Here is a 27,791-nt window from a genome sequence, read left to right as displayed (position 1 = left end):
AAGTCTGATAAAACATATGTTAGAGTGGAAACAACATAGTAGTTTTAACCAATCATGTTTAAAATGTCTTATTTTTATAAGCCTAATGGTAAAATCTTCCTTTGATTCTAAGTTAGTATTTTAGCTCCATATACATTTCAGTGGTTTGAGTATGGGGAAGGGTACATCTTACCTACTGAATGTCTAGATAATTGAACAAAAGCAAAGGTTTTCATAAGGATGAAATGTTTGTTGGATCATGTTCCTGTAATAGAACTCTGCTGATAAACTTTAACTTTTGGTAGATATTTTGGGAAAATCTCAGAATAATAAGTGGGTTTAATGTTTTAGGTGGATACCAATATAAAATGCCAGACCAATCCACCTGAGAATATCTTGCCTTCAGAACAGATGGGATTCCTCATTTCAGAAATGGGGCCTGCTAGCAAGCCCAGTAAAGATGTAGGTTTATCTACTCCAGCCAGATACAGAGAGCGAAGAAGCAACTCACAACAAGGAAAGTCTCTTGGTAAGGATTATATAGTTTTAAGCTGTAGAACTCACAGCTCTAGAATGCTAGAAATAGAATATTTTAGAATTAATATATGAATAACAATTTTTAGGCCTTCATTTATTATTCATAATTTTATTATGCCCTATCACATTGTTATTTTTATATAACTATAATTTTAGCTTTATATTTTTCTTAATTATCCTTATAAAGTATGTAATTATTTTCCTAATATTGCATATAAGAATTTGAGCTTTCAAAAATATTGAACATATTAACGAAAAGGAAGGAATTTAGTTTAACTTGGAGAAGATAAGATGAAGGGTAATTTAGTAATTGTTTTCAGATGGCAAAGACTTTGTAGTTATAGATGTACTTGTTCTCTTATTAACAGAGTGTAGGGCAAGAGTACAGGATATACTTTAAATTGTGATGAGAGAAAATCAGATAGATATTAGAGATATCCTGAGCACATTATAAAGATACTATAAAGTATGAGTCTATCAGTGGGATTGTTTTTCTTGGGTTTGTAAGAGTCTAGAATAAGGGACTATTTGGTACACATACATATGGTGCTTTTTTTTTTTTTTTTGAGATGGTCTTGGTGTGTAGACCAGGCTGGCCTTAAACCATGATCCTTCTGTCTGAGCCTCCCAAGTGCTGGGACAGGCATGTGCAACTACAGCTGGCTAACACATGTTCCTTACATGATGCAAAATTGAGTCATTATAGTCTGAAGTGAACAATTTTAATATTATTAAATTATTTGAATTTTAGAGGCCTGTAATACAGATGGAAATAATCAGGTCAGTCATTTTAATCTGTAGATTTTTTAAATGTTGTGACCTTTTTTGAGAATTTCTCCAAAAAGTAAACTAATAGTAATATGATCAAGATGGCACTTAGAAAAAAAAATAATGGTGCTTAGATTCATAGGGATCTTTCTTCAAAATAACTTTTAGACTAAAAACTGTTTTTATCACTTTCTAAATTTAACTTGCACAGTCATTTTTAGTTCAGTTTATTTTCTAATCCATATTCAAAGATTAAAATTTCTCACCTGGAAGACAATTTAGACAAGAGAAGGCCAGGAACTAATGTTTAGTATATACCTGTTTTTATGCTATGTAACAAACATGATGAAAGAATTGTCATTGTTTTAAAGATCAGGAAACTATCACTTCTGTCTTTCCTGTCCATGAAGTCTCTAACTTGTTCATTTTCCTTCATAATCTCATCTGAAGTGGTTCTCAGGGAGTATACATTTTTTTTTGAGTGATCCAGATTTTCTTGTCTACCTCCTACTGGAATATATCTAAATGGTCTGGGGATTATTTTGGGGGCTGAGCACATACCTTAATGGACCAGACTTATTCTGTGGCATTTTAATACTTAAAAAAAAAAAAAAAACCTTGGTAGATACCTGTTTTACTTGCCTTGGGTCATTCTAGTTGAAAGTTAAAGATCAGGCTGGCAGAGTGGTTAAAAAAAGAGAGAGAGCTAAAAGATCTCTTTTAGGTAATTTTAAGCCTAAAAAATCTGGTTTTTGATTTGCTGTCTCTGCTTTGTCCATTTTCTCCCTTCAACCTAATGACACTGATACTGAGGTCATCTGAAAGAATGAGTTGGTTTAGGAAGACAACACCCTTATTTAGATCTTTGCTATAGAACTCTCTCCCATTGTCTCATCAGAGATTCTTTTTTTCCCCTTTGGTGGCACTAAGGTTTGAACTCAGGGCCTCATGCTTGCTAGGAAGGCACTCTAGCACTCCAGCCACTCTGCTAGCCTTTTTTTGTTAGATGGCTAGGTGTCTTTGAGATAGGGTTTCTTGAACTGTTTGCTTGGGCTGGGTTCAAACCATGATCTTCCTGATTTCTGCCTGTGGGTAGCTAGGAATACAGGCATGAGCCACTGGCACCTGGCTCATCAGAGATTTTTGAAAGAGGTACTTGATCACCAGAACAAAAAAATAAAAGTTCTTAAGAAAAGTTTGAGGCTTTCTTTAAAGGCACTTCTTACTACCACATCAAGTTTGGGTACTGAACCAGTTGAATACATGACCCAGACTACTGAACCCTAGTCAGTAGGTTGTCAACCACAGGCAAAGAAATATTATCTTCCATCTCTGTTTATACACTGTGTACCTCAAGCCTGAGCTCGGATTTGCTGAATGTGTCAAGAAGTAGAAAACACAGTGTTATTACCCTTTTCCTCTCTGGTTATATGTTCACTTGTTCTGTGGTCTGCCTTCTAGGGTATCACAGGTAATGTATCTGTACAAAACAAATGTTTGTATAGATAACAAAGAGTGCTAACATTATAGCCTGCTGTGTTCTAACCACCTGCCACTAGATGACTAAGCCAATGCCATCTCTTTTTTTTGTATTGAAGTTGGGGCCTTGCACATCATAAGCATGTACTCTACCACTGAGCTATGCCCCTAGCCCCAATACCACGTATTTTAATTTTAATTTGAATTACAATAGAACCTCACTTCTAGATTCCAAATTCCATATTAGGATATAAATTAGGCTAAATTAATTATAAAAATAATAAGTTAGGATATCAATTGTAACAACAAAATAGAACAAAAGGTGCTGGGGATCTAGCTCAGTGTTAGAGCACTTGCTTAGCATGGATAAAACTCTGGGTTTTAGTACCACAAAAATAAAAAAACCCAGTGGCTTATACAAGCTTATTTTTCCCTCATGATACAGCCTGAGTATAAGGTGTCCAGAGCTGATGGGCAGTGTCACTTCTTTCTACTAGGACTTAGGTATTGTGTGATTTAAAAAGATGGCTAACTTCTCTGCTTACATGGCAACAGGCTGCTATAAATAACCTCTCCTTGTGTGATCATAGTCATCACATATATTCATATATTTTCAACTAGAACTTAGTCATAGAGGGTCAAGTTCTAGTTGCAGGAGAGCTTGTAAATTAGTCTGTAGATGAAGGCCATTTGCTTATTTAAAATAATACCATAATGTAAAGAAAGAGTTAGTATTAGGAGACATCTCTGTTGCATGACCTAAGAGAAGACATTTACAATGAAAATTATAAATCACTGAATTTATAATACCTAAAACCCTTAAATTAATAAAGAAAAAGGTAGACCAATAAAAATAAATAGAATGATATTAGTACACACTTCAGAAGAAGAATGACTAATAAGTATATAAAAAGATGTTCAAGACTGGGGGTGTAGTTCAGTGATAGACACTTGCCTATCATGCACAAGTCCCTGGGTTCAGTCCCTGGCACCAGGAAAAGAAAAACAGATGTTCATTCCCTATATTAACTAGAGAAATGCAAATTAAGTCAATCAGATTTTTTTGTCAGACTAATTGACAAGACTTTACCTGTCGATGATACCACCTTGATAAAAGTGCAGGGAGAAAGGTACCTCCTATAAACTGTAACTGTAATGAAAATTTCTATAGCCTTTTAAAGGACACCTTGGCATTATCTATGTATAACTAAAATGCTATGCTCTTTGACTCAAGAATGCAACTCCTAAGAAACTCCTGTAGAATATGTGTATTCCCAAATGCTCTCAAAAGAAGTTCACTATAGTATTATCTGTAATCGCAAAAAACTTGGAAAAAGCATATATGACTGATAGTTGGAAGCTAGATAATTATAAATTCATGTAATGAAATACTACGCAACCATGTAGCAGCTTGATATATTGTGACTTAGAAAGATAAGTGAACATAAGTGTTCATAATGTGTTAAGTGAATGAGCAAGTTGCTACCCAACATGCGTTGCACAGCCTCTTTCTTTTTTTATTATTTTATTTTATCTTTTTTACAATCACTCACGTGTGTATACATTGTTTGGGCCACCTACCCCCTTGCTCTCCTACACAGACCCTTTCTAGGAAGAAAAAAAAGAAAAGTATGCCCTGTATAGTTGTAGAAAAGTATGGAAGTATGTAATAATACTGATACATGTAATGCTTATTATCTTTGAGAAGATAGAATTGAAGGGTAAAGGGATACTTTTAACTTCTTGATTTGTGTGTCTATCTATCTATTGAATAATAGGATTATGGAAAATTTTCACTTTTTATGTTTTTCTATATTTTAAATATTAAAGGCTGGGTATGGTGTTTCATGCCTGTAATCCCAGATACTTGGAGGTGGAGATTGGGCAGATTGTCATTTGCAGCCAGCCTGGGCAAAAAGTTAGCAAGACTCCATTTCAATAAGATGGGCATGGTGGCATGTGCCTGTTATCCCAGCAGTGTGGGAGGCCATACGTCTGAGGCTGGCTCTTGGCAAAAACACAAGACTCTACCTGAAAAATAACTGAAGTAGAAAAGGGTTGGGGAGTGGCTCAAGTAGTAGATAGAGCACTTGCCTAGCAAGAATGAGGCCTGAGTTCAAGCCCCAGTGCCACAAAGAAAAAAAAATACAAAAAGCAGTTTAAACACTTGGCTGTAGTACAAATATAAAAGACTCAAAATAATAGATATAAGCAAGTTACAAAAATTTTTAAAAATATTTATATCCCAGGCATTAAACTGACTTTTGAGGTTTAAATAGGGTTGACTTAAGCTAACCTTATCCTATACCAAAATACTTCTTTTAGGATTTGTGAGAATTTCTAGGGCTCACAGTGGCTTTCATTTTTTAGCTTCTACTTCTGCATAATTCCAGACTTGTCCCTATCTCATCTCCCAGAGCTGTTCTCTGTTTCATGCTGCGTTAGGTGCAGAACTTAGCCCCTTTCTTTGATGTTTCTTCTCCAAGCATTTGCACTAGACATTTATACATGTAACATACTTTCTGAATGTTTGGGAAGGTAGATGGGTTTACATTTAAAATACTGCAAATAATTTAAAATGGAATAATAGCATCCCTCATTTTAAAAGGCCTTAGGTCACTTTACCCATTGCCACCTTCCTTGTCACTAGTAGTTATGGCCTACTGTAATGTTGCATTCTTTCTTTGTACTAACAGCAAACCTCTTCTCTGGTCTCTTTTTCTGCTCTCTTCCCAGGCCTTGAATTACTTTTTTTATATTTGGGCAGAGAAGGTCAGGTATTACTTCTGTTTTCTGATGTCCTGGAGGCCTCACCTTCCCTAACCAAAACAACCTATCAAGCTTCTCACAAAGACAGTTACCTCCTTAAGATGAACTCTGGTGCCTATCACTGAAATAATTTTCTCCCTTTTGCTACATTAGTCATCTTTATTAATTCTTCCTGTTGGCTTTTTCTAAGCAGGCATATTCTTTAGCCAATGATGTTGATAAATGAGTCTTAACTGACCTTGACTTCCAGATGTGGAATATAACACTTGTGAAATATTGGCATCATTATGATACCCAATCACAATTTTATTTTATCTGGGACAGGTTGCAAATGACTTAATTAAGCTAGACCCTCTCTGCTAAAAAGTTAGTTTAATTAAAATGCAAGCAGAAATGTAATTCATGAAGTTGTAACAAATTTTTCTTTTCTGGTAAAATTAGCAGTTGGTCCATGAAAACATGGTTCTGTGTGTGTGTGTGTGTGTGTGTGTGTGTGTGTGTGTGTGTGTGTGTGTGTAACTCATGGGGAGTTAGAGATCTTACTCAAAGTTAGTGTAAGGTTCATATGTTACCTGTTAGAAGCAATACAACATAATGAGTAGAAAGAAAGCTTTTGGTGTTAAAATGTGGATTCTACTCTTTACTGTGTGACCTTGGCCATATTTACTCAACTTTACAGAGTTCCAGTTTCCTCATCTGTGAAAATGAGAATAACAATGGTATAAACCATGTAACTGGTTTAGTGTGGTAACTGGCTGATAGTCAGTAGTTAGAATAAGGTAGCAATAGAGTTTTAACAATAATTTACTATTATTTTCATAATACTTATTATTATGTTTATTACCACTGATTACTTTTCAGATAACTATTTTCTGTTTGAATTCACATGGGCTCTTGGTATTGCAGCAATCCTGTTAAAGTTCCTAGTCAATACATTCCCCATCTTCAAAATCACTCTATTGTATCTTCTTCTGCTGTAACTTCCTACTCCCTTCCTTGTTCTTCATTCATAGCTATGCCTTGTTTCTTATTTTATCAAAAAAATAGAGACAGCAAGAAGAGAACTGTATTTATTTGAGATAGTGTCTTGCTAGGTTGCCCAAATTGGTCCTGAATTTCTGGGCTCAAGTGACTTCCTGCCTCAGCCTCCTGAGCAGCTGGGACTACAGTTATGCCACTGCACTCAACAAAATGAGGAAGTTCAGTCTCTCCCACCAACACACGTATCAGTCTTCCTCTAGTCGTATTCTTACGTTATCCCTCCAGTTGTCCTCTTTCTTCCTGCTACAATGGAAGAAAGGCCAGTCCTTACATTCATGTACAGAATTCCATCCCCTTTTGTGTACCCACAGACATAGCACCTAGTACTGTAACACTTATTCTTCAGTAATCACATTTTATCTTTTATGTTATGTAATTCCCATCAACATGCAAACATTGCCTTCCTAGGTACTATGTCACAAAAACTCCTTCTAGCCAAGTATGGTGGTATGTACCTGTGTCCCAGCTAAAATAAGAAAGTAGAATTTACATGATGGAGAATTGTGTATGTCTTTCTAAAGATGCCATTCTGTAATATGATGAAAATTGAGATATGTTTGAGTATGAATATTGTGTTTTATGGACTTTTTCCACTTTCCTCTTCTTTTTGTCCAGAGTAGTTTCAAATTGATAGGAAAACATTCCTTTTCTAAGTAAAACTAACAAAAAATTAACTGTTTTAAAGCAAATAATTCAGTAGCATAAACTACATTCACAGTGATATGCAGCCTTCACCTCTATCTAATTTCAAAGCATTTTCATCACCCCAAAAGAAAACCCTGTATTTATTAAGAAATTTTTTCTGCATCCTCTCCTTTCTCCAGCTCCTGACAACTACCAACCTGTCTTTTGTCTCTCTGGATTTACCTATTCTGAATTTTTCATATAAATGAGATCATGTAATATGTGACCTTTCGTGTTTGTCTTATTACACTTAGCATGTTTCTGAAGTTCATCCCCATTGTAACATGTGTATTATACTTCATTCCTTCTTGTGGCTGAATGATATTACACTTTATATATATATATATCACAATTTGTTTATCCTTTTATCTGCTAGTGGACATCTAGGCTCTTTTTGCCTTTTTTTTTTTTTTTTGGTGATATTGGGGTTTGAACTTGGGACCTTGTGTTTGCTAGGCAGGTGCTTTACTGCTTGAGCCACACCCTCAGTCCGACTTTTTCCTGTTTTGGTTAAATTTCTCTTGATTGTATCCCCCAGTGTGTGAGTGTGTGTTATTAGAACAGAAATTGGTAAAGTATGTCCTGTGGACCTCTTTTTATATATATTGTAAAGTAAGCATGATTTTTACATTTTTTAATTGTTGGGGGAATAAAAAGAATAGTTCATGAAACATGAAAATTATATGAAATTCAGACTTCAACAACATCCATAAATAAAGTTTTATTGGAATATACAGCCACACCCATTCATTTACATGTTGTTTATGGCTTCATGTACTTCAAGCTTCCTTTGACCTTTTTTTTGTGTGTGTGCTGGGAATTGCACTTGGGGCTTCCTTCGAGGGTACTAGGCAAGCACTCTACCACTGAATGCCACCCCAGCCCAGCTTTTTTTTTTTTTTTTAAATAAAAGACAGTTGATCAGGTGTCCAAATTTTAGTGACTTCAATAATAGGTATTTTGTTAGAAGGAGATTGTTAGTTACAGTCAGCAACATGCTTTGTGTAGGCATTTTCAGCATGTGTTGACTTAAGGAAGTACCTAAGGTAAACAAAATATTAGGTTCAGTCATGCTCTGCCAGTTTCTACAATGTACTTTATTGAACTTAATCTCATTGTAGAAGCTACACTCTTCATTTTGATGAAATGTGTAATTTTAAAGTTAAGGGAAACCAAGTGCTTAAGAGCAAAACTCAAGTCATTCCTAAAGAAAAGAATTCTCATTTTGTACCTGTTGGATTATGGATGAGATTTCATTAAAGGTAATAACCCCAGAACCCTAGAGGGTACTCTCAAGTGCAAATGAACATTCCCAAACAAGTGCATGCAATGCATTCATCCCTTAAGGCTTTTCACCTGTCAGGCCAACTCAGCTGCTGTGATTTCCACATACTTCTCTTCTCTGGTGAATCTGCTAGGTACTCTGCTGAGTGAGGTCATATAAAACTCTGGAAGTACCAGGCCAGTGCATGTTTTGTATTTTTATTGGTTTCTATACTCTTTTAACTCCTTGATTGGCAGTTTTGTTAATGAAGGAAGTTACTTTAATAAAATCATTATGTTTAAATTCTTGTCTTAGAAGCTATGCGTCAAATGTTACTTTATTTTAAAGCCCAGTTATTTAAAAAGGTTTGTTGCTGCTGCTGTTCAGTCTGCCTCCCCATATGAGCTCTGTAGTTGCTTTAATAGTTTTTACCTTTGTCATTATCAAGAATCTCTACTCTGCTTTAAAAGTAGGATTACTACTAGATCGATTCATATCTTAAAATCTTATTTTAATATTTTCTATTATCATATTACCTGTCCTTGTCCTGATGTGGAGCAGAGATGTTTAGAAAATGTTAATTGTTGCTCCCACATCTTTTGGTGATCTTTCAAAAACCCTGATACCTAGGTTGCACTCCACACCAATTAAATCAAAATGTCTGGAGGAGGGAGCCTGCCCCAGGCATCAGTATTTTTTTAAAGTTTGCCAAGTGACTCAGTGTGTAGCAAAGTATGGAAACCACTGTCTTTATTTATTAGCCATATAATAGCTTAGAGGTTCTAGCTCCCAGTTATCTACTTATTCCTTAGGATTAATTAAATGACTTTGTAATAATTCATTTTAGCTTCTTAAAAATGTTACATATATATATATTTATATATGAGATATTACAGTTATCACTGTTAATGAACTGTAGAGAAGCTCTTAGCTTTTTTGTATTGCAGAACCTACTACCTAAGCTCACCTTTTTCCTTCTTTCCATTCTTTTTTTTTTTTTTTGGTGGTACAGGAGTTTGAACTTAGGGCCTCATGCTTAACTAGGAAGATATTCTACCACTTGACCCATATCTCCAGCCCTCTTTTTGGGTTTCAGTTAAGGGTCTCCTGTTTTTGTCTGGGTCTGGTCTTAGATTTATGATCCTCCTACCTATGGCCTCCTACATAGCTTGGATAACACCACTGCTAAGTTTTTATCAGGCTGGCCTCAAACTACAATCTGCTGATCTCTGCCTCCCTAGTAGCTGGGAGTATAGGCATGAGCCACCATGCTCAGTCTTCTTTTCATTTTTGGTGAACCACTCTGCCTCTTAATCTCTGTAAGGGTATGCCTTCTTATAGTTCAGCTTGGGCGTTTTTGCAAGAGTTCAGTTGTGTTAATCAATAAGTGGGATTTTTATGGAGGCAATCAAGTTTGGAAAAGTAATTATTCAACATTGCTTTTCTACAGGCGTTACCTTTTCATATTTCCACAACCCACCCACTTGTCGTTTTAGCATGGAGGAAGTGAGTTTTTATTTGTTTGTGTATATATTTTGATTCCTTTCATACTTTCCCTTTTTAGTTTATAGTAAAAGGTGACTGAAGTGAAAAGAGGCTTGGTCATACCACTGAAAAGGAGAGAAACTTTAAACCTTGTTGGTCTTTCTGGGTTTATACCTGGGCTGCATCAGTGTGCTTTAGAGTTATAGGAATCCCCTAAAATTGAGATTCTGGTGAGACAATATAATTTGAAACCCAATTCTATAGGTGAGACATACATAACTTGTTCTTCTTGTCTGAAGACTTATCTGTTGAACTCTACAGTCTGAGAGGCTAAAAGTGAGTAAATAATCATTTCTTTCTAGATCTTCATCTGCTGGTGGACGTGGCCTGCAAGCAGGAGCACTTTCCAAAGGAGGAAGAATTAAAAGAGTGAGGAATGGATGACAAATGTGACATTGTGCACTAGCTATAGCTGGAGGCAGACTAGCCTTGCACATGACACACTGTTAGGATTTTTCCAGTTCTGTTAAGGAAAAAAAAGTATTTTTTGTTTTGTTAATTGAGAATTTTGTTAATTGAAAATTGGAAGTTTGGTATTTACTACAACTGTTCAGTTCAGATTATTTACCTTGACAAACTACTAAACATCTAGCAGCCATGTTTTCTTTGCTGCTCAGATCCCTTTCAAATGAAAAGTCCTGGCCTTCTGTCACAGTCAAGAAGCATTTAAAAACTGTTGCATTGATGGTACTGAAGCAAAATGTGTGTGTGCTGAGTTGTCGTGCCAGTCTCAAACTGTGGTCAGCACAACTTCTGTCTATCTGTCTCAAGTCACAGTGTGATCCTTTAGAGAAGATGGTGTAAGAAACAAAGACATGTGAGGTCACCAAGATCACAGGTCTAAATGGGTCAGGAATTCCAGGGAAGAAACTCTGGGAAAGAGCTAATTTTCCAAGTGATTAAACCAGGAAATTCTCTTACTTCCTAACCCAGCATTCTGTTTCAAGAGCAAGGCATCCGGACTTGGACCATCCATCACTTTTAACAGCCCTTGATTCTTTTATATTAATCGGAGCATTTTTCTATTTTCATATCTTTCTTTAATTTTAATGATACATTATCATAAATTGTAAGAAGGTTTTGTTAATATCACTTGCTTAAATGTCTTCTAAAGAAAAATATTTAACTTGTTTAATTACATTTATAAATGCTGGTAGATTTAAAGGTTTTAAAGCTTTATATTTTTATTAATATTGCAGGATAGAAGGATAAAGGATGCATGTGTAATATTTTTATTTTGAAGGGGAAATGTACAATGTGTGAAAAGAAAACATTAAGAGATTTAACACAGTGTTTTCTTATTTTGGATTTTTACATTCAACAAGTACAAATTCTCACCTATGTGAGGTATTGTGTGCAAATTTTGGGGAAAACTGATTAGTTGTCATTTAGCAGAAACTATGCTGTGATTTTTTTTTAATAGTTTATATGTGGCTTAAGCTTCTGAATTTTGTATAGTGGGATAGACTATAACATTTTTTCTTGTCCCCTCTGTAGGGTTCTAAATTTGAGTAGTAGGATTGTGGGACTCTGTTTAAGGAGAGGAGGACATTTTGGATGTCCAGTTGATCCTTTATTTTCCCATCCAATGACAGCAAGAACCTTTCTGATTTAAAGTCTTTTAAATTAACTAGAATTTTCTTTAGGATTCTGCCTTAGTTTTCCTAATAAGCACTGCAGAAACAAAAGGAAAGCTTAGGACTATGAAACTAATGAAAAAGAAATGGCACTTAGTAATATGACATAAGTACTATGCTAGCCATTGTGGATGTAACAGTTCATTTCTTTTATTGCATTGTCCCTTCCCAATGATGTCAAACCCTAGAAGTGTAACAGAAATCTAGCTTTTTTGGAAAAGGGTGAGCTCTGTATTGGTCTGCAGTGACTCAGTGTAGATGTGAAAGTAGGTACTGAAAAGTGACTGACTGGTCCATCCGATTAGACTAGTTGATGCCCATGTTATGTGCGTTTATTCATCTTTATTAGCAAGGCTTAAAAGATGAACAAATTATCAAAATATCTACATCTTTTGGCCAAGCTGTATATTTTGGCAGAGTATGTGAGGGAAGAGACCCAATTTCCTAATGAAGGAACTTTGCCTCTTCTCTGTCATGTTGACAAGCTGGTAAACTGTCTAGGTGTATTCCTTCCCTTCACTGTGCCTTTCTTAGCTTTATATATGTTGTAAGAGATATCTTTTGAGGAACACGTGTCAAGCGAGAACCTTGGCATAGATTTGGTTTTGGTGGTTTGAAGGCTTAATTAATGAAATGCCTTGATCAGCATTCCAAACTTTTTTTTATATATGAATACACCAGACCAAGGAGCTGGATCCCAAGGAGCTGGATCTCCTGCTATACTCACATGCCTGGTACCTATCAACTAAAGCTATCATCAATGGCAAAAGGTAAAATCTTCATGTGAATTAGCCAGTAGGGTCTGACACATACTAACAAGGTTCCTAACTAGCACCTCAGTATTTCAGCACCTTAAGCACCAATAAATTTCAATCACTCAACAATAAAGTGAGTGTTCCAACTGGACTTGTTGTCTTGCTTGTTTTTACTATTTTATTGGTGATCATAGAAAACTCAGTAATTATGACCATTAATAATATCAGTAAAGTTCAAAAGAGAATGTACTCCATTTTTCAAGAAATCTGATTTTTAGCTGGGGACATGGCTCAAGTGGCACAGTACCTGCCTAGCAAGAGTGAGGCCCTGAGTTTAAACCCCAGTACTGCCAAAAAAAAAAAAAATCTGACTTAAAAATTGTTTTGAGCTTTTTTTTTTCATTTGCACTTGAATACGGATTGAATTTTTAATATATCATTAAGGTTAAGGACAGCTCTTAGACGTGTTTTACAGACTAGTAGTTTTTTGGAAAAGTTTTTTCCAGATGGGATAGTCAGTCCTGAAGAATGATCTGTCTTGTGTGTAATATTAGGTTGGGGATAGGGGTAGGGGATGTAGCTCAGTGGCAGATTGCTTGCCTGGCCTAGAGTTCAATTCCCAGAACCACAAAAAAAAAAAAATAGGAGAGGTGTTTTGTTTTTTTTTCTCAGTACTGCGATTGAACCCAGGGCCTTGTGTATGCTAGGCATAGCACTCTACCACTTGAGCTCTAATCCCAGCCTGAGAAGTATGCTATCCCAAAGTGATGCCTTCTTTATGACATCTCTGAGGAAGTGCTGGGGCATATCAACCTTCGAAGGATGACTCCAAAACTTTAAAGCCAAAGAATAATTTCTCTTGCTCGTCAGTTCTGGTGACCTGAATAAAACACAGGGTATCAGTGAACTAAATTACACAGAGCTATTTGACTCAATCCTGAGTATTTTAAGGTTCCCCAATTCATTATCCTCACATTTCAGAGTTTCCTCAAGAGAGGATAATCACATTTGTAATTTCTTCCTTTTTGTTTTCTTTTTGGTGGTACTAGGGTTTGAACTCAGGGTCCTATACTTGATGGGCAACCTATCATTTGAGCCATTCCCTAGCCTTGTAATATCTTTTTTCAACTAAGTGTGTATATTAACTACTAGGTTAATTCCTTTGCAAGTTTCAAGTAGGAAAAGATGAGGCAGAGTTCATTTATAGGTTATTTTTAAATTTTAACCTTAAATATATTTTTGCATATATTAATGGTATATAAGAATGTGTATTTTTTTCATTATGCTGTGCGATGATATGGCATACAAAATAAAAATATAAACTAACGGTTTTTTTTGTTGTAGGTATTAATTGAACTCAGGGCCTAACACTTGCTAAGCAGGCACTCTACCACTGGGCCAAGTTCTGCCCCTTTGTGCTTTAATTATTTTTTAAATAGGGCTTTGCATTTTTACCCGGGCAGCCTGGACTGTGATCCTCCAGCATAGCTGAGACCACAGGCAAGCACCACAATGCTGGTTTGTTGGTTGAGGTGGGTCTTGCTGACTTTTTGCCTGGGCTGGCCTCAACCACAATTTTCCCCATCTCTGTAATCCCAGGTAGCTGCGATTTCAGGCCCAGCTAACAGTAACAATTTTTTTTTTTTTTTTTTTTTTGTTGGGTCTGGAGTTTGATCTCAGGGCTTCACACTTGCAAAGCAGGCCTCAAGCCATACCTCTAGTCCATTTTGCTCTGGTTATTTTAGAGATGGGAGTCTCTTGAACCGTGTGCCTTCCAATCTCAAACTCCCAAGTAGCTAGGATTACAGGTATGAGCACCAGTGCCAAGCAAACAAATTTTTTAAATTAACCCTCCACAGAATTAGAGCTCTTCCCCATACTTTGAGATAGAAGCTGCAAATGTCTATATTACATTTATTTTCTTAAGGTCCAAATAAGAGAAAAAGTGTTAAATTAAGAATTTATTTTAGGGCTGGGGATGTAGCTCAGTGGTTGAGTGTTAGTCTTACATACATGAGGCTCTGGGTTTGATTCCCCAGTACTGAAAAAAAAAAAAAAAAACTTTAGAATTTATCTCTCTTCCAGGTTAGTTATTAGGGCTAAAATTCTGAAACTAGGACTGACGGAGTGGCTCAAGTGGTAAGAGTCCCTGTTTTGCCAGTGTGAAGCCCTGAGTTCAAACTCTAGTACCAACAACAAAAAGATAAATAAAATTCCAAAATTATCTTCAAAAAAACTTTCTATAGGGGAAAATGATCCAGGTAGTTACTTTTTGCTTTCAGAAGCATTATGTCATTTAATCTTTACAACAAACCTACAATGCAGTTATTATCCACATTGTACAAATGATCAAATGTTTAATTTGTATATGAAGTATTAAAAATACAAAATTGTTATCATAACCATTTTTTTTTGGCAGTACTAAAGTTTGAATTCAAGGCCTTACACTTGCTAGGCAGGTGCTTTACCACTTGAGCCACTCTACCAGCCCTTTTTTGTATGGGGTATTTTCAAGATAGGGGCTCACAAACTATTTCCCAGGCAGGCTTCCAACCACGATCCTCCTGATCTCTGCCTCCTGAGTATCTAGGATTACAGGTGTGAGCTTACTGACACTGGTGTATGACAGCCATTTTTTTTTTCTCTTTTTCTGCAGTACTGGGGCTTGAACTTAGGGCCTTCACCTTGAACCACTCTGCCAGCCCTTTTTGTGCTGGGTATTTTCGAGATAGGGTCTCGTGAACTATTTGCTTGGGCTGACTTCGAACCATGATCCTCCTGATCTCTGCCTTCTGAGTAGCTAGGATTACAGGCCTGAGCCACCCGTGCCAGGCTTCACAACCATTTTTAAGTGTATACAGTTCACATTGTTGTCTGTTGGTGCAATTTTGAAAGATTTGGCAACAGTTCAAAAATAAAAATATCTGAACACAGTCAAATACAGTCTTATAAATTTAAAAATTTTAAATATTAGGAGTTATTTCTAATGGCAAGGTTACTCTAAGGGTTATAGTTCATGAATGTGATAATTAGCTGAAAATTAGTTTTCTTTTTGCCTATGCTTCTTGTTAAGTATATTTTACCCTTTGCTTGTATCAATGACAGACTTACATGCACTCTTATGTTGAGGGCATAGGTCTGATCCATAGTATTATGTCACCTCCCAAGGATGTAAGAAGAAAATTATAGTTGGATTCCAGACCTCTGACATCAACCTGATCTGAAAGTTCCATACAGGCACAGTTTAGCCAGAGCTACTGAATTTAAATGAGTAAAAGCTGAAGGAAAGCTATGTATGAAATGAACAGAGTCCTTCCCAGGGTAGCAGACATAAGCAGCAATAAATCAGTAAGTACTACAGTGCAGGATCACTTTATTTTGGCTTTGTGCCATTTATAGACACTAAAACCCGGAAAGAGCAGAAATCCCTTTGAAACTTATATTTGCAAAACCTGTGTCCATTATTTTCTCTTTTGGATACCTTTATTTTTTCTGTTTATTTCCTCTTATCACCCTCTATGCTCTGTTGTGTGCAGAATAAATCAGGGTCACTCTGGAACAGAATAGAGGATCCAGATATGAAGCCACACAACTATGAGCAACTTATCTTTGACAAAGGAGCTAAAAATATACGATGGAGAAATAGCAGCCTCTTCAACAAAAATTGCTGGGAAAACTGGTTAGCAGTCTGCAAAAAACTGAAACTAGATCCATGTATATCACCCTATACCAAGATTAACTCAAAATGGATCAAGGATCTTAATATCAGACCCCAAACTCTTAAGTTGATACAAGAAAGAGTAGGAAATACTCTGGAGTTAGTAGGTATAGGTAAGAACTTTCTCAATGAAACCCCAGCAGCACAGCAACTAAGAGATAGCATAGATAAATGGGACCTCATAAAACTAAAAAGCTTCTGTTCATCAAAAGAAATGGTCTCTAAACTGAAGAGAACAACCACAGAGTGGGAGAAAATATTTGCCAATTATACATCAGACAAAGGACTGATAACCAGAATATACAGGGAACTTAAAAAACTAAATTCTCCCAAAACTAATGAACCAATAAAGAAATGGGCACGTGAACTAAACAGAACTTTCTCAAAAGAAGAAATTCAAATGGCCAGAAAACACATGAAAAAATGCTCACCATCTCTAGCAATAAAGGAAATGCAAATTAAAACCACACTAAGATTCCACCTCACCCCTGTTAGAATAGCCATCATCAGCAACACCACCAACAACAAGTGTTGGCGAGGATGCGGGGAAAAAGGAACCCTTTTACACTGTTGGTGGGAATGTAGACTAGTACAACCACTCTGGAAAAAAATTTGGAGGCTACTTAAAAAGCTGGACATCGATCTACCATTTGATCCAGCAATACCACTCTTGGGGATATACCCAAAAGACTGTTACTCCAGAGGCACCTGCACACCCATGTTTATTGCGGCACTATTCACAATAGCCAAGTTATGGAAACAGCCAAGATGTCCCAGCACTGACGAATGGATTAAGAAAATGTGGTATCTATACACAATGGAATTTTATGCAGCCATGAAGAAGAACGAAATGTTATCATTCGCTGGTAAATGGATGGAATTGGAGAACATCATTCTGAGTGAGGTTAGCCTGGCTCAAAAGACCAAAAATCGTATGTTCTCCCTCATATGTGGACATTAGATCAAGGGCAAACACAACAAGGGGATTGGACTATGAGCACATGATAAAAGCGAGAGCACACAAGGGAGATATGAGGATAGGTAAGACACCTAAAAAACTAGCTAGCATTTGTTGCCCTTAACGCAGAGAAACTAAAGCAGATACCTTAAAGCAACTGAGGCCAATAGGAAAAGGGGAACAGGTTCTAGAGAAAAGGTTAGATCAAAAAGAATTAACCTAGAAGGTAACACCCATGCACAGGAAATCAATGTGAGTCAATGCCCTGTATAGCTATCCTTATCTCAACCAGCAAAACCCCTTGTTCCTTCCTATTATTGCTTATACTCTCTCTACAACAAAATTAGAGATAAGGGCAAAATAGTTTCTGCTGGGTATTGAGGGGGGGAGCGGGAGGGGGTGGAGTGGGTGGTAAGGGAGGGGGTGGGGGCAGGGGGGAGAAATGAACCAAGCCTTGTATGCACATATGAATAATAAAAGAAAAATGAAAAAAAAAAAAAAAAAAAAAAAAAAAAAAAATCAGGGTCACTCTGTTGTGTGAGTGACCCTGATTTACATGTGGTAGCTTGCTTACCCAGAGAAAGGTACTGAGGATAGAATTAAATGTAGTTGGGCCGTGGCTCACTAGAGGGAGTAGAGGAGCTGAGAGAGAGGGAAAGACCGCTTATGGTTAAATAAATGAGTGCGTGCACAGGGAGGAGGAGGGGCGAGGTGGGGGTGGTTGCCTTTAGCTGCTCCACCCTCACTTTGTCAGCAGGTAGAGAGCGTGATTGCAGTCCCAGGGGAGGGAGGCAGAGCTTAGAACACCAATTACAAACCACAGGCTTCCTACTCTGGGGAGTTGATCCCGAGCTGTCTTTCTGGAAGGGAAGCACTCGAATCCTTCTGAACCTTACAAGTCTATCCATGATTCAAAGACACTGCCTTCTCCCTCTGGGATTTTCTATGTTTCTGGTAGTGAATTGTTGCTGATATATTTGCTACTTTGCTTCTTTCCACTTTCAAGATCTGATCATTTAATATGCTGTTTGGAGAGAAAAAGAACTTTTGCTAGAAAGGAGATTTCAGAAATGATTTTGGATCTTCTCTTAAGTGTTTGTAGAGTTCCTGGGGACAGTAGCTCTCATCCTGGAGTAAGTTTCTGCCTTTGACCTGCGTGGATTATTTTTTCAGGCTGCGGAATTTCTCGGCACCTACCTGTAGTGTGGGGCACTTGGTTTGGTTGCAGAGAAAGAAGGTGGAAGAATGAGCTGTACTTGGTTAAGCAATTCAAACTTTCTTTGAACAGGATCTATAAAAATATAATTGAATTTGTTTCACCCTGTGGACTACAGTGGGCCCGACAGCACAACAGGTTTGCAGATTTCTTTTGAAATTCTTTTTTTTTTCTTCCCTCTGCCTCAGCAAAAGAAAAGAATCTGTATAACAGGTTCATGTTCAGTTGCTTGGCTTTCAGCACTTATTCTGAACTTTATATAAGATTTTTAAACCTGACCCCAGAACGCAGTAGGCTTTGTGTGTGAAGTACATTTATATCTACTTAAGGGTACACATTTTAAAATCCTATTATACAAAAATCCAAATTCCCATTCGTGCCTAAAAATGCACAGAAATACTCTGACTCTGTTCAGACTTAATTGTATTTTTTCAGGGTGTTCTACTTAGAGCCTGTGACTAATCACCTCCCTACTCCCCTATCTTTTATTTCCCCACCTCCTCAAGGAATTTGAAAACATGTTAGGAATAGTCTTTTGTTTTTCTTATGGATCTAAAAAATTACAGATTATAAGATCTGGATAATAAAGTAGTCTCCAAAAGCATCTCATGGGAAATCAAAGTACTTTGTGTTCTCAAGCTGGAGAGTAAAATCTGGAATCCCTAAGAAAAGAAAATGGAGATAGAAATATGAATTTGAACTTGTAAAAATAATTGGAAAGCTAACCTCTTCAAATATTGTAATTATAATAGTGGGAAAAGGTGATGCTCAGGTTTATCCTGAAGTATGTGAAGATATATAAATTTGTACTTAAGTTATAGGCAACTTTAAACACACAAAAAAATAATACTATGTCTAAGTTCATGGAATGTATATAAATTCAGTGGGCCTAGAACTTTGGGCTATGCTGAAAAACAATTTAACATGGAAACTTTTCTGAATATGTGTTGTAGCATCTTTGGACAACCCTTGAGGTGTGGCCTGAATTTTTTGAATTACCATTTCCTCACTTCCCCTATTTGAAAAAAACAAAAAACAAAACTTGTGGTCTTTAATCATTTACAGTTGGCAGATTTTATGGCTTAAAAAGGGCCATCTCTTCATTTTCTGAACTGGAGTTATTCACTCTCACCTTTGGCGCGTGGCCTTAGCTGTTTACTTTGTCTTGTTTTGTTCATCAACATTGGGCTTAGTGCCTCGGCAACTTGATGCATATGGAAGACCAACATCAAGTGATCTGACATAATACAAATGCACGTTTGATATCAAGCAAAGTTGAAAATTTCAAAGAAAAGTGGTGAAATCTGCTAGTCAGAGTGAAGATGGGAGAAAATGACATACCTGCAGCAGAAGTTGGCTAAAAAAATCCTCTTCTCTGCCCAATCAGCAATGCCACTTGTACTTGGGAAAATACTTTAGAAAAAGGAAGAACCAAAGCTATGACTTGGTTTTCTGAAACTGATGCATAAATTCACTTTTCCTCCATTTGTCTGGATGTGACAACCTGCGTTTGGTATTAGCTAGTGGAAGCAGTATGTATGGCCGAAGTGCATTGCTGCAGCTGGTAGCATGAGAGGTGGCCACCAGCTGCAGCTGGCTGCCCTCTGGCCCTGGCTGCTGATGGCTACCCTGCAGGCAGGCTTTGGACGCACAGGACTAGTACTGGCAGCAGCGGTGGAGTCTGAAAGATCAGCAGAGCAGAAAGCTATTATCAGAGTGATCCCCTTGAAAATGGACCCCACAGGAAAACTGAACCTCACTTTGGAAGGTGTATTCGCTGGTGTGGCAGAAATAACTCCAGCAGAAGGAAAATTAATGCAGGCAAGTATAACTTTATTATATTTCACTTTCCATCTGTTTGAAATATCCCTTTCTTCTTTTGTCTCCCAAATCAAATACCATACAAGGGCTTCTGCTGTTTAGCTTTCTGTTTGTTCCATCTTTTAAGGACATTGCCTTATTGGTATTCTAAAGCAAATTCTTATTTGATACCCAAGAAAAAATACACAAAGCCTATATTTTAAAAGATCATTTGTTTATTTTAACTTATTGCATAGCCTTTTGGGGTACATACAATAAAACCTTTCTTTGCAAATGATACGTTTGATAGGTAAATGTATGGGTTTATATTTAATTGACCTGAGGATTGTAGTTTACATCCTCTTAAAAATTTGAAGTGAACACTAAGAAGATTGATTTTAATGGTTAGCAGCACCCTGAAATTCTAGAATGCCCTTGGAGCATATTTGATTACAGTATCACTTTTAAAATTCAGTCAAGCTTGAATGCTATGGCTGGCTTTTTACCACGTGTGGCACCCTATTGCTAAGCCCAAAATGGAGAGGACTGGATTACAAAATGGACACAACGTGCAAATCTACCTTCTGAACCCTTTGGTCTTATTCATACATAATTCTATTGTTTTAAAAATTTTAACTTAACATTTTTTATTGACCCACAAAGTTTTTCAGATATAGTTTTTTAGGCTTTACTGTGATTTTTGCCTGTAACTCATTCTTTATGTGTTGAATTTATGAACTGACTGGGGCCATAGCCTTTTTAGATCAATTGCTCATTCCCCATAGTGCAGCCAGAGTTTAGAAGGTTGTACCTTTTTAATGGGCATTCTACTCTTACTCCATAAAATGATGCTACTTATTGACTAAAATTCTTTTTGTAAAATGACATTTCTTGCTATAGCTCTTTCACACAGGTTAAAATGTCCTTAAATCAGATCAACTTCAGCATCCAAACTCAGATTTTCATTTCGTGGTATATGTATGGACTATGAACAGAACCAAATTATTGTATGGATTTAATTTTTTGACTACTTAAAGAAAGCAGGAGAATGAAACATTGTGGAGTTCTTTTTCAAACACGAGTTAATGAATGGGTTAGTGGTTCTTCACTATACTTCTTTGGCAGTGTTTTAAAGCTGGGATAAATGATGTAGATGAAGAATTGCATTCTGCTATTTAGAAAGATAAAGAGGAAAGGCAAGTATACCTAAAAAAAAGGTGTTAAGATTTTTTTGGATAAAGAGTCTGTCATATAATTTGGACTCTAGGATGGAATTAGCAATGCTTAAAAGTTGAAATCATAAACCATTTTGAATATAGCAATTGGAAAAGAAACTTGCTTCCTAACTTTGTCTTCTCAATGCCCTGAAACATGAAGTGTGTGCTCCATTTTAATTTTTAGCATGAGTGATTTTACTATGAAACTGTATTTTTGATATCTCTGAAGTATGGAAGTCACACTAAGCTTTGTTTTTTACATCCTGTGTTAGCATGTTCAGTGAATAATTAGATGCTCATAAAATAGTTTCCTCTTTTATTTTACATTTGTTGTCTTTTATTACCATAAAGTTCTACATAAAGCTACTTTATTTTCTACAAGAAAAGGTCAATGAGAAGCACCTTTTACCTTTGAAGAATGGGTGGCATTCTCTTTGCCATCCATTATTTTATCAGCCTTCATCTTACCTTCTCTTATTCTACCCTTTTCTCACTCTGGCAAATCTTGCTAATCTTTTTTTTTATTTTTTTAACTACTAACTCTGAGCCTGTCAATATACTTTAAGTATTGTTCCTTTACTTTGTGAAGAGGAAATTTCATTGTATCCTAGCAAAGACTTTCAGGCTTTACAGTAGACAGTTGTACATAATTGACAATTTTCAGTCTTTATTTTTTATGTCCACATATAATTCTTGAAGGTCAGTAATAAATTTTTACACTAGCTTAGTATCAATCTCTGAATATATCAGTATTAATTCTGGTTTATTACGTGTTAATCAATCTTTAAGCCACAATAGTTATTAAATTTTCTCTTAGGAGAAACTTTACTTTTAAAAAACAAAAAAACCCTTTGAATGATATGCTTTAGTTTTTTTTTTTAAAGCCACTATTTGATTAACTCTTTCAAGGAACTCCAATTGTATTAGGGACACATGGTTTACACATCTAGAATCCATGCTGTTTGCTCTTTATCAGATTACCCTGCAATTCAGATTTACCCAACTATGGCTAACCAAGCCTTCCATTTAACTGAAATTCTGTTTGTATCTTCTAGATTTGTGCTTTTAGCACTTTACCTTTCTTGGTACATAGTTGTACCCTGATGTCACAGATCTGTATTGTCTTTGAGGAATTTTGGATAATTCTAAATATTCTGCCAGTGAGTTATTCTAGCTACCTGTTAAGATTGTTTTTTTTTTTTTCAAAGATGCAGCTAGGTCCTTATAAGGTTGGAGATGTTAGTTATTAAAAATCTTAAAGTTATGAAAACAGTGATTTTATAAAAAGAATAACCTCATTGTGGTTATTGAACTTCCAAGAGAATTTCTGAACATCAGAACATTTCTTTATGTTTTGCTCACTTAATTCAGGGTTTATACAATTTCATAAGGACCAAATTAACTGGATTTTGATTTGTATTGCACTTTAACTTTTCTTAGACAAAGGGAGACATCCCTTGACAGTGTGCCCTCAATTTGTTTAAAAAATAAAATACACCATAGAATTTTCCCCTAAAACAATTTTGCTTGTCTCAACTATCTCATGGCTGTATACACAAGAGCACTGAAAGTCAAGCAGTGGTAAAGTTTTGTCTCCATTTTTATCCCGCACACTTTGTGCTTAGATTTGTCTTTACCAACAGTAATGGTAACATCTTTCCCGCTCCCTCTCTCCCCTAGTCTCTCTCCCCACCTCTTTCCCTCCCTCCCCTCCTCCCTACTCCTCCTCTTCCTCCTTCTCCTGTCTTTTCACTTGCCTATTCTCAACTCTTCTCTTCTCTCTTGTGGTTCTGAGGATTGAACCCAGGACTTTGTGTAAGTGTTCTTATCACTTAGCTACATCCCCAGCCCATAATACCCATTTTATAAGTTATGTCAAAGTTTTAATTTGTAATATTCTTCTAAAGTGTTAAAAAGAAAGTTGAAATGAAAGAAAATGTTTTGGCTGAAGGTGTGGCTCAAGCGGTAGAGCTCACATGAAGAAGTCCTAAGCTCAAATCCCAATACTGCCAAAAAAAAAAAAAAAAAGAGAGAGAGAGAGAGAGGAAAAAAATGTCTTTACTATATAGTCTCAAGTCCTTTCTCATTTCCATTCCAAAATTTCCCACCTTTTTTTTTTTAATTTTTATTGTTTTATTATTCATATGTGCATACAATGCTTGGGTCATTTCTCCCCCCTGCCCCCACCCCAAAATTTCCCATCTTGCCTGAAGTTTTTTATATTACCAAATCGTTTCAAATTACTATCCAAGTTTGCTATTGTCTTTCAAGTGTCTAATTCTTTTATTTATTTTATTTTTTTATTCATTTATTCATATGTGCATACATTGATTGGGCCATTTCTCCCCCCTGCCCCCCCACTCCCTTCTTCTCCCCCCTGCCCCCCACCCCCTTCTTCTCCCCCCAAGTGTCTAATTCTTACATTTCCCCTACATTTGCCACAATCTTTCTTTATTTTCCTTAATTTCCTTCTACCTTTTTGTTTGTTTGTTTTCTGTTCAATTTGTAAATTTAGGATAACCTCCCACTACTATTCTGATCAGTATTTCTTTTATTAGCTATCAAAAAGCCAGGTCAATGAAACTTCAGATTTCCTAACTTGGTGGTGACTTATAAAGAGGATTATATGACAGTGACTAGCTTATGCCTTGTCTAATTTCTAGATTTCTGTTTCGTTTATCATCAATGTTTGTTTCTATTATTATTATCTAGTAATATTATTGCTGCCACTTCTAAAAATGATTATAGTTATTTTTATTTATAAACATTATTTAAAGGGACAACAGAATCAATCTTCTCAGATCAAATAGTAAAAGGATCTGAGTGTAGCACAAGAGAGGTCACCAATTCCTTAACTATCACATTCTTCCTGCTCAGCTGGTTGTCCTGGGTTTTCTTAAGACTGCAGGATAAAGTTATGATCAAGATTAGAATGTACTGCCCTGAGGCTTCAGACCTACCGTGGGAGGGAGGAGGGGAGTTTCGCATTTGGCCAGTAGTAGCTAACACTTCCTGGACAAATTCCCCTTAGTACAATGTTTCTGCTTGCCTCCTAATTTTACCTATTAGTCAACACATAGTTATCCCATCTTTGAATTTTTGCTATAATTGTAGTTAGGGCCTGAAACTTTACAATTAAAGTTTTTGGCCAGCATCAGAAAGACAATCCTCTATAGCAAGCAGTAGTTGAAAAAGTGACTATACTGCAATCCAAGGAACTTGACTTTTGGTTCTGACCTTGCCACAAAGGAGTTGTGTGATTTGGGACAAAAATAAGCCTATACCTTTTTAGGCTTTAGATTCCTTGTCTGTAAGTTGAGGGACTCAAATATAATAGCTACCCATCTGATGTTATACCCTTTATCTATATTAGCTCATTGAATTCTCATAATAACTTTATGAGAGAAAAAGCTCAGTACTTTGATTTTTTACATTTTACAGATAAGGAAACTGAGAATTTAAATGTTACTATCTGCCAAGGTTATAACTCCTATTAACAAGTAAGTAAGTGGCACAGTGAACTGCAGAGCCCATTGTTTTCTAGGTCTAAAGTTTTGTACATCTAAGAATGCTGCCACAGATAAATTGAACACCAGAGTAAGCTTTGTATAATTTATTCCCAAGGTAGAAATGGATGAAAGTGATGAACACCATTGCCTGAGGTTGATACAGAATGCATAACATCCTGCTACCTTCTAATAATATCTATATTCTTGTATTTTTCTCATTTTGTGTCTGATTTGCAAAGATATGAGTAAAGCAATGTTTATTCATTCAATATCTCCATTTCATTACCTTTCTCCTTTTTTAAAGACAGTTTATGATGACTTGAAATAATAAACTTTGAAATATCATACATTTAATTGACATTGCTTAAGTTAGAGTCCCTCGGATATAGATTTCAGAATAGATTTTATGATTTTGCTTTGACACCAGCCTTAAAAAAAGTACAGAGTAAATACTTATAAAACATCCAGTTATTTATGTTAGTGGAGATTGCAGAAAATCCAGTTTACTAATAATTGACTTTGGAGTATAGTCACAAGTAGACCATCAGCACATGTGCCCAGACAGTCTTAGGTGCTTGCCTCCTATGATTCCCTGCTCTTGGCTTTGTTGTTAGAAGCCCAGCATCTGGAGGAGAAAAAAAGCTGAAGAATATTTTTAATGATTTTCAGACTAAGAAGGTTATCTTTTTTAAAGTACCTATTAAATCCATTTGTATATATGATAGTTCTATACTTCATGTAGAAATCCAACCAGAATCTTTTAGGCTTATATTCATAAGTCCCTTTGTTAATAGGAAATAATGAATGGATATTGCTCTCATCAAGTGATTTCATGTTCATTTAGCACACTCTGGGGGTAGGCATTTCTTGGTTTTGTATCAAGTGTTTATGTGTGTGTGTATATATATGTATGTGATAATTTTTATCTAAAAATTAGCCATAATTTACTCTGTATACAATATTAAAGATATTCCTAGAGCTCATGGTTTTGTTTTTAATAAAAATCTTTATATTTTGTTCACTAGAAAGAGTTTATTGGAACTTGTTTGTGCTTTTTCCCCTTTTCCTTCAGTTGCTAAGTGCAGTGGGAAGAAAAATGTTACAAATGAGTAATGTATTATTATAAATGTTGGGATCCAGAACTAGTAGCAGGGAATTGTTAGAAAGGAATGTGAGAATAGTATTGCATTAAATTTATGTGGTAATTTTCTTCCAAGAAGCTTGGAATCCTTGTGGTTCTTCTGTTAGACCAACCATATTTCACTGTGGAACTGTTCTACTTGCTAATCACACAGCCTTGAATCAGTTACATCCAAAGATATTTTCTCTTCTTAGTCCCCCAATGTCACCCCTCAAGTGTCAATGCACCTTCTTAAGGAAGCTTTCCTAGATCATTCGATTCTAATGGTCTCTTCCTATTCTCCCCAGGGATCATATTCCCCTTCCCTGCTTTATTTTTCTTTTTCAAATTATTGACAGTGACATGCTGTAATGTTTTATTTTTGTAGTTTTCTGTCTTCCCTCAGCAAAATATGAGCTCTGTGAAAGCAGGGATTTTTGTCACTTTTGTTCAAAGTTACATCCCTGGAAATAGCACCTTAGTATATTAAGACAGTGCCATAGACAGCCGGTAAATATTTATTGAGTGAATATAAGGACCATTATGGTAGTACTAAGTAATTTTGGATATCTGAGAGGTTACTCTAGAGTGAAATAGACTTAGTTATCACATTTTTTAAGTATAAGATCGATTATTTTGAGTATTTTGGGTTTGGCATGTACCATGCGCTATTCGTTTACTCCTCTAATTTACTAATCTTAAACATGGCTGTATAGAGTATGATTGAGCAATGTCTTTTTTTTTTTTTACTGGTACTGAGGATTGAACTCAGAGCCTTAGGCAAGCACTGTACCACTTGAGCCATATCCCCTGAATATGTTTGAGGTGTTTATTTACACAGCATTTATTTATTTCTATTTATTTATTTTCGTGCTAGGGCTTAAACCCAGGGCCTCGAGCATGCTAGCCAAGCACTCAGCTACACGCCTACCCCCTATTTAGTATTTATTTAATAGCTTAATTCTTGTTTTTTCCAAGAATGATTGTTGGGGTATTGATTTTAAACCTTTGATTATAAGATATTAATATATATCCAAAAGACCTCACCTTCTTATTTCTTAAACTTGTGATTTTCAATTCTGGTTTTGAGACACCTGTAAAAGCATTGGTTTTTCATCATTTTTTGTGTATCATAGGTCTTTTTGAGAATATGATAAAGCTATTTAACCATACACACAAAATATACATGTATACTTGGTATACTCAATTTTGCATAAGATCTCAGTGAATTGAGAGAATCTCTGAGGTAGATCTAGATGTCTAAGGACATCTTAAGGATTAAGAACTGCTCTCTAAGATAAATTCCTCTTATTTCAAGAAGTGAAACAAAATTCTCAAAATGACTGTCCCCTCGGTTTATTTAATTTTAAAAGTATTTGTGTGCATTACTTTAAGTCAGACAGATAAAAATATTATGATACAATTGTAGGAAAGTGGTTTGACCTTAGATGAAGGAACTCCAAAAGTAAAAATTGATGTCTGACAAAGATCTGCTTATATAGAGTAAAGGAATGTTCACTCCGAATAATTTATTTATTAAGTGAAATTGTACATGAATTTGAGAAATGCTTACAACCCTTTAGCATGGTGGTTTCACTGAAAGACTTATAAGACTAAAGGATATTTTACTAGTATGTTTTGATATAAGTAGAACAATTGTGGCTTTAATTAGTTACCAAATTCTAAGAACAGAGGCTGTAAAACAAACTTTAACTTTGGTTACTTTCCATCTGTTTGATTTCTTTTTACCCCTAAGGTCCATTGCTTTTCCTAGGGTAGGATTTCTTGGGCCTTT

The 27,791-nt window shown here is 36.0% G+C and overlaps 2 protein-coding genes across 2 annotated transcripts in view; both read left to right on the top strand.

Moving 5' to 3' along the window:
- Hsf5 (heat shock transcription factor 5) overlaps nucleotides 1-10,439 on the top strand; it is a 33,989-nt gene extending 23,550 nt beyond the window's left edge. Inside the window, exons 5-6 of the mRNA XM_020179642.2 lie at nucleotides 331-508; nucleotides 10,369-10,439. Coding sequence (XP_020035231.2) covers nucleotides 331-508; nucleotides 10,369-10,439 — 249 coding nt within the window. The remainder of the gene's footprint in view (nucleotides 1-330; nucleotides 509-10,368) is intronic.
- A 7,440-nt stretch (nucleotides 10,440-17,879) lies between these two features.
- Nucleotides 17,880-27,791, top strand: part of Rnf43 (ring finger protein 43) — a 63,262-nt gene continuing 53,350 nt past the window's right edge. Inside the window, exon 1 of the mRNA XM_020179634.2 lies at nucleotides 17,880-20,171. Coding sequence (XP_020035223.1) covers nucleotides 19,920-20,171 — 252 coding nt within the window. The 5' untranslated portion in view covers nucleotides 17,880-19,919. The remainder of the gene's footprint in view (nucleotides 20,172-27,791) is intronic.

This window comes from Castor canadensis, chromosome 11, assembly GCF_047511655.1.
Source record: "Castor canadensis chromosome 11, mCasCan1.hap1v2, whole genome shotgun sequence".
Taxonomy (NCBI): Eukaryota; Metazoa; Chordata; class Mammalia; order Rodentia; family Castoridae; genus Castor; species Castor canadensis.
The sequence above is the reverse complement of the archived record's forward strand: the minus strand, read 5'-3'. Positions and strand labels throughout refer to the sequence as shown.